At 41.9% G+C, this 7,943-nt stretch overlaps 1 protein-coding gene across 8 annotated transcripts in view; it reads left to right on the forward strand.

The window, feature by feature from the left end:
- Ttc6 (tetratricopeptide repeat domain 6) overlaps positions 1 to 7,943 on the forward strand; it is a 173,422-nt gene that overhangs the window by 101,525 nt on the left and 63,954 nt on the right. For all 8 annotated transcript variants that reach the window (XM_021179231.1, XM_021179236.1, XM_021179237.1 and 5 more), the window contains one exon: positions 445 to 803. In XM_021179231.1, the coding sequence (XP_021034890.1) occupies positions 445 to 803 (359 nt within the window). The remainder of the gene's footprint in view (positions 1 to 444; positions 804 to 7,943) is intronic.

The following is a 7,943-nucleotide window of genomic DNA, read 5'->3' on the forward strand; positions in this document are numbered from 1 at the left end:
TAATAAAAATATAAAAAAAAAAAAAGACAATGCGGCTTGCACACCACTGAACAGGACTGAGCCACAAAGAAGGACAAAAGTGTTTCATTTAAGGGGAAATGGATGTAGTCTGGAGGCCATCATCTGATGTGAGAGAGGTCAGATGGAGAAAGACAAATATGGTATCTTCTATCTAGATCTAGAAGAGAGACTGTTTGGCAAAATGAAGGACACTGGGGTGAAGCTTTAAGGAAAAGACAGGGGTGAGTGTGGTAAAAAAGTACACTGCATACGTGCCTGAGAATGTCATGATAGAAAATGTTATTTCAGACAATTCATACACACCAGTGACAACTTTAAGAGTATATTATTTAATTTTTACTCAATAAAGCCAAACCACATTAATTGCAGTTGTGATTGTATTAAATTATATATATATATTTCCACCTCTGTTTTCTTATTAAGAGATCAAAGTCTGAAGTTGAGTTGAGGAAAGAAGAGACCCCACTGCCATTTATAATGAAGGATGACATAGACACCAACTTGGAGCAGTTGAGGTACCAGAAGAAGAAGGAGCTGGAACACAGGCTCGCCAAGCAGAGAAGCTTGCTTAACCTTTCCCGCAAAGACAGCCTGGAAAGCGCGCAGGGCTCAGAAGACATGAAATGCCTCTCTGTGTCTCTCATTGAAGCATCAAGAAAAGCTGGCATTACCTACATTGTATTTCCGAGTAAAAAGAAGAAACTCCTGAAGAAAGGGATGAAGTTCCACAAGACGGCACACGTGTATGAGAAGCTCTCCAGGCCACCGAAAAAAATCAAAAGGTTCTGTTCAAGTAGTACATTCTTATGGCTTGAAGGGGGTATTATATTATCATTTAGGGACTTAATTCTATGATTTGATCCAGAATAACTACTGCTTATTCTTCACGAGAAATATGCTAGCTGGAGAGTAAAGCTCCAATTTTAAAATATGTAGATATCACATAGTACAAGTATATGGATTATTTAATTTCCGGTTTTAAGACTGAACCCATTTTATGTCTCTCCATTTAAAGAAAAAAGATGTTAGCAATGCATTTGCTAAACTGGCTTGATGCACAGATCTAATCTTTATTCTAAACCAACACCATCTATTCCAAAATCTAAATAGATGGCTGATGTTTAACTGTTTAAAGATCTCTGTCAGGTTGTGTAATAAATATAGTAAACATAAACATTTTGTGTGTTGTGAGCCTGTCTTCAAGGATCAACACACAAAAAATAATTATGTTTTCACCTCAATCAGAGCTAATAATAGCTGGCCTATTTTTACAACGTGGAGCGCCTGAAATCGAAAGAGCAGAAAGGCCTGGCACCTGCACCCTTACTGTTGAAGACATAGATGCTGCCTGTAACCAAGGCATCTATGGAAGTTTCCAGGAATCCTGGGGATAATTTTTTTTCTCTAGACTTTCTCAGAATATAGAGTCTGATACTTCTGCCTAATTGGAATGTACAGGCTTTCTTGGTGATAAGGGGGTAGAAATGTTTTGTCGTTATTAAGACATGCTGGCTCCTTGGTGTGACTGGTGACATTATCTTAGGAGTTTGGGTGGCAGCAGGGGCAGAGGGCAGCTGCAGTGTGGGAGAACCACCCAGACCTGAGGTGTGTGCTGGTCTTCCCTGGTCCAGTGTCTCAGCAAGCTTCCCTTTGGCTCATCTTCAGGTTTCCGATAGATTTCTCTGAGTTGAACAATCCCTGAGAGAGCAATCAGACATTAGTAAGACAAGACTGTACCATTTTGACTGCCCCTCGGGTGACACCTATTCAAAATAACAGCAGACTAACTATTTCCTGGGTGTTTTTGCAATGCTCACAGAGCTCTCCCCATTTTCTTTCACCATTTCAAAACTCTGTTTGAAGAAAATTAAAACCCTTACCTTGAAATTAACCAGAACCAAAGGCTGTACGAGTTAGCATGCTTCTGTATGGTTAGACAGTAGGAACAGAAGCTGTGTGAGGAGTCCAGAGCCGAATACTGTACAAGTCAGCAGACTTCTGTGTGCATAGACAGTAGGAACTGAACCTGCAGAGTTTCACATTTGCTCCCAGATCTATTTTTAATGCACTTGCCCACCACACCAAGCACATAATCCAGGACAGAGTTGGAACTAGAAATGAAATTATCTGTATATTCTGTTTTTCATGACTCATGTCTATTACCTGCATCCAATCTTTCCTCATTCCTTAACCTTTAGCCTTTCTACATGTTATACTTATGAAAATGTAACGTACACACACACACACACACACACACACACACACACACACACACACACATGGATACTATTGAGCTTTAAAGAAAAACGAAATCACAAAGTTTTCAGGCAAATGGATGGATTTAGAATGTGTAATATTTAATGCAGTCAGACACTCCAAGAAAGAAGCAAGCAAGCACCTTCTCCTGTGTACGTGGAATCTAGCCAGCTTCCACCATTTGGAGAAATGCATTTGCCTCTTTTAATAACCTACCTTAAAATGTGCATCCACTGCGACATTCACAGTAGGAAGTGTAGGAGGGGCTCTGTGCACTGGCCCTCCAGAAACAACTGTATCCTGGATGGTGTGTCCATACTTCCTGCTACCCTTTGAAACCTCTACCTGATTATGTATCAATATAGATAGGAAGTAATTGTTAGCTCAAAGCGAGTTATGGAACACCTTGAAGATAACTTCATTTCTAAGTTTAGGACTTTTTAAAAATTAAGTGTGGTGACGAAGAAATATTCTTCTTACCGTTTTACACCTGGCTTTCTCTTGCTGAGTGACAGCCATTCTCGGCTGACTCCTTTGATGATCTGAGATGGACCCCATGCTTTCTCACCTATCAAGTGGGATCTTGACTCTAGAATGTTGTTCCTGCTGAAGGTCACTTGGGCTATTTAAAGTCCTAGCCTCACATATTACCTTTCAGTCCCCCTGGGTCAGGCTGCCTCTGTTGCTTCCCATCCTCAGCCGGGCTCTGGCAGAACACCAGATACCTGCAGCAACAGCACAGCCATTGCTCCTTTAGATGGTATCCTTGGCTCTGAGCCCTAAGTTTCGAGACCTGCCAGTGAGGGAGTAGAGGGAGCCCTCAGTTGCTGATGCCTTCGCTCCTCTGTCACATTTCAGCTTTTCCTTATTCTGTTTCCCCGAGAGCTGGAGGCAGTTCAGTTCCAGGAACAAGGATCCGTCAGCTCTCTCCACTTCTGCATTCTAACCGCCATGCCCTTGGTGACCAGGCCAAGCCACTTGATTTCTTAGGCTGCTTCCTCACCTGGAAGATGAGCTTACCCACATGACAGCTAAGGTTATTTCCAGCTCAGAAGTCTCGTAAGTGAGACAGTAAAATCAACATTATCCTATACAAATGGAATAGCTTGAGCAACACATTTAAGCTGTTTAAAACTTCCCTGTTCCCTCCACCACATCTCACCTCAAGATAATTATGTGTACACATATTCTGCCCTGCGAGCCTGGCCTCCCTACGTGGCAGATGAACCAGCAGCTTAATTTACAATCTTGTTCTTTCAACTGAGAAACCGCGGACCATACTCCCAGCTGTGAAAAATGTGGATGCAGACTTTCTGATCATGATTTTGCTTTCCCTTTTTTTCCCCTTTTAATTTGGGCTATTTAATTTCAATGATCCGAGACTATAGCTTTCCCTTGTAAAAGTTCACCCATTATCTGTGTTTGCTTTTTACATTCCCCTAGAAACTTGTCTAACAGGTCCTAGTTCCCTTTAAGATATTATAATTATTTTATCAGCCAGTAAGATAATACATCCTCATTGTAAAAAAAGAACTAGAAAATATTGCAACCCTGGTCTAGCAAACTTTATATGCCCCAGTCAGGGGAATGTCAGGGCCAGGAAGCGGGAGTGGGTGGGTAGGGGAGCTGGGCGGAGGGGTGGGGGGAGGATCTAGGGGACTTTCGGGATAGCATTTGAAATGTAAATGAAGAAAACATCTAATAGAAATAAAAATTAAGAAAAAAAGAAAGAAAATATTGCAGTCCTGTCACTAAGTCACAGTTAACATAGTTTTGAATGTGTACATGGGGACACATTCAGATAAACCTGTGGGAACAGATTATCCTTTATACATATGCATTCATATTAAGTGTGAGCTTACATATTATATAGAGAGTATGGAACTATATCCTTCAGTTCTGGCATTGATTGTTTTTTTAAGCTGTAGGTAGTTGGTGGGGATGGGCAAAGAAGAGAATACTCGTTAGTTTACTTTATGCCTTCTTAATTATATATATATATATATATATATGTATATATATATATATAATATGGCATATGTTTATGGTTAAAAGTAACTTTTTGACTTTCTTTTTAAAAAGCCTTTTGGGGGAAATGAGTGGAGAGCAGGGCTTCTCCACATGAACTTGTATTCGCTCTGAGTTTCTTGCAGAACAGACTAAGAAGAGGCTGCACAACCGAATGTGTAACTGTGCTCTTTCCCAGATCTACAGGGCTGTAAAGGAAATAGACGTGCTGTAAATGAAACATACGTGCATTTTAATTTCAAGTATTTATTCCATAAATGGATCTTTAAGCTGAGAGTCGCCTCTGCTTTAAAGCCGGAAGGGACTGCAGTTGACGTAAGAAGTGAGCAGGTTGTAAATGAAATGATTGCTTGAGCTCAGCAGTTCATTTCTTTAGAGTAGATTTATCGTGCACCTTGTGTACACCAGATACTACTCTGGATAGGGAACTGCAGATGAGGACAGTGAAGAATACTCTTCAACCTGCTGCCCTCGCAGAGTCTGGATTAGACATACAGAGTCTGTATTCTGGGGGGAAGAGACAGTGGAGAGAGTAACCAGTGATGGTAAGGATGTGATAAACATATCATGAAGAGGCTAAGGCAGGATTGACTAATACAGGAGAATCACAGGAGCTGCTGCATTGGGCAGAGTACTCAGATGTCTTTGTAACTCAGAGCTGAACGGTATGGGGCAGTGACATGTTTAAATCTCTGAAGAAGGGGTAAAAGTAAAAGCAAGTGCAAAAGCCCTGAGTTGGAGAATATGCTTATTGCTTTTGGCCGGCAGGTAGAGCAGTCTCTGGAACACCAGAGATGGATAAGCAAGGTCAAGAAAGTTTTTGGGGGATAATACCCAGTATTGCCCTATTGGCCACGGTAAGTGATAAATGTGAAATTACTCATGTGTGCCCATCTGTTGAAGCTCTAGAGATGTCTTTGTGGGTAAGAATGCTTTTACAATCATAGGAACCTGAGTTCAAATTGCCTGTACCCATGCAAAAATGATGGGCATGGCTGCTTGTGCCTGTCACCCTAGCACTGAGGGTGGGGAAAGGGAGAGACAGGTGGGTCCTGGCAGCTTGCTGAAATAGAGCTTCAGACTCCATAAGATCCTGTGACTCAGGAGTGAAGTGGAGAGAGATAGACAGTGACACCCAACATCCTTCTCTGGAGTCTATATGTGCATCTATGGGTGCTTATACCCATACATACTTGTATACGTGCATGCAAACACCATATACATAAATTAAAAAAGGACAATGTATATCTGTAAGTCACTGTGACCTCAATAAATCAGAGATGTTTATAGGATATGATAAATATTTTGTATCTTTAATTATAAAAGGAGAGCTCAAAGCAGAGGACAGTATGTTAAAATGATCAAATGCATCTTTCACAAGACTCACCATGGTAGTGTGTCTAAGGCAGCAACATACATACAGTAAATATACTCACATACAATAAATAAATCTAAAAAACATAGAGTGAGTATCTACTGGCCTTTAGAAGGCCGGAGTACTTGTGTTTCGATTCTTTGGGAGTATATTTGCGGATGCTTGTGTCACATGATTGAGCACTCTCAGTGGGATCTGGCCTGTGCTTCATGTCAGGTGAGGTTTTAGGCTGTGAACTCTTTTGGTTTTGAGATATGGGCAAAATAACATGAATCTCAAATGTATAGCCAGTTAATTTTTATGCCCAACAAACCCAGAAGTTTCTTGCTTATCTAAGACAAACAATACCTTAGCAGGCCACCCATCTGTCTTATCAATGAAAAAAAAAAAGCCAAAACTGTATCCATTTAGTTATTGCCACAGGTTCTTATAAAGTGAAATCCTTTTATTACCGTTCTGTTCCTGTCGTAAGATAAGCTGTTGTGTCCTTGGTGTCTGCACTGACTAGGCTGTTCTCGCTAGGATTCACCAATCTGCAGCCACGTTTGTCCCACCAGGACCACTGAACCACATCAGTTCCTCCTTCATCCTCCACTTCTTCACCTCTGCCTCTGAGATCAGGATCCATAGTGTTTCTGTATGTGCCCTCACATTCGCATCTTCTGTTTCCCCTCCAGGGGTTAGAGTTTGATTAGGGATGCCACAGTTGGCAGATCAGCTTTCCTTTCCCCAAGGTTTTTAAGCGCTCACTCTTTTATGACAGTGGTTCTTAGAGTATTATCCTGGTATCAGTGTGTTTTATGCAGGAACTTGTTAGAATGTAAACCCCAGGACCCCACCCTATGCCTGCTCAATTAGAGAGCGGGAAGCCCAAAAATCTGCCCTTCAACAAGTCCCTTAGGTGTTTCTGGTGCATGGTAACTTGTAAGATAATAGGTAGTGTAACTCAGGCTTCACTAACTAGGGCCAGCTGCCATATGGATATGGGAGGGTGAAGGACTGGCATCTATGACTGGGCAAAAGTACTCAGATCTCACAGCTGAGAGACTTTGGGATCCAGTGTGGTGATCCAGTGTAATACAACACAGGTATGAGGCAATATGACAGTATAGTCATTAACAGCTATTTATGCAAGGGGTGGGGATTGCATCTCTCAGACAAGGGATATAATGTCTCTCAGCCATGTTAGGAACGATAAGTAGAATTTGGGGGTTGGGGGAGGATCCATTTTCCATATCTGCTTATTTAGTTTTGAGTTCATTCCATAGTAGCTTCATTACCTTGCTGCATTTAGGGGCTTTCAGATTTTAGTTGGTACCACCACCATTCTGTTCTTTTAAAGCGTTTCTCTCAGCTCTCATTAGCGAAGCTTCCTCCTGCAGTAGATGGTAACTAACCCAGGGACCCACATCTGGTCAATGTGCAGAGAGAGAAAGAGAGACTTTAGAGAAGTCAGTCTTACATGGATGTCTTCATCAAACTTGTACCCCATCAAGGTTTAGGGATCGATGTGGGAGAGGAAGTGGAAAACCATAAGGGCAGGCAGGTGATGTCATGGATGGATGTTATAGATGATGTCATGTATGACTCCAAGGCGACACTTTCAGCCACAACAGGACTGATGCGCAGATGAATACACAGCGACTGTGATAGCACACAAAACCTGAATGGGCTTAGGGGAGATGGGTTCAGCCATGAGACAGGGGACGGGGACGTGGACACAAACTCCCACCCTTAACCAGGAAGCTAATTGTGATTGACAGCTGCCATGAGAAGGAAAATCAGTTTTCTTCAACAGAATGTCGCAGGGTATATCAACTACACTCCAGGGCAGGCCCTATAGCCAGGAGGAGCTGGCCAACACAGGTCAGAAATCAATATACCTCTGTGGACTTTTCATTTCATTTTGCTTTGTTTGATTTTTTTTTTTTAGGGGGTTGGGAGAGAGACAGAGAAAAAAGAGAACCAACATGCTGTTGGGGATTAGGGAGGGGAGGAGGATCTTGGAGGACTTGGGTAGGGGAAAGCATGATGAAAATATAAAGTAATTACTGTAAGCACTCTTTTTGTCCTAGTGACTAAGTGACTCACACTTGACTTTGTAGGTTCTTGTCTTTCACCAGAACACTCCTTGCTAACTAGCACTGGTGATAACTGGAGTTTTAATTCCACTACATGGCACTACTGCATTGACTTCATTTTTCTTTTCCCTTCCCTTCCCTTCCCTTCCCTTCCCTTCCCTTCCCTTCCCTTCCCTTCCCTT

The sequence above is a fragment of the Mus caroli genome, chromosome 12, assembly GCF_900094665.2.
Source record: "Mus caroli chromosome 12, CAROLI_EIJ_v1.1, whole genome shotgun sequence".
In the NCBI taxonomy this organism is placed as follows: Eukaryota; Metazoa; Chordata; class Mammalia; order Rodentia; family Muridae; genus Mus; species Mus caroli.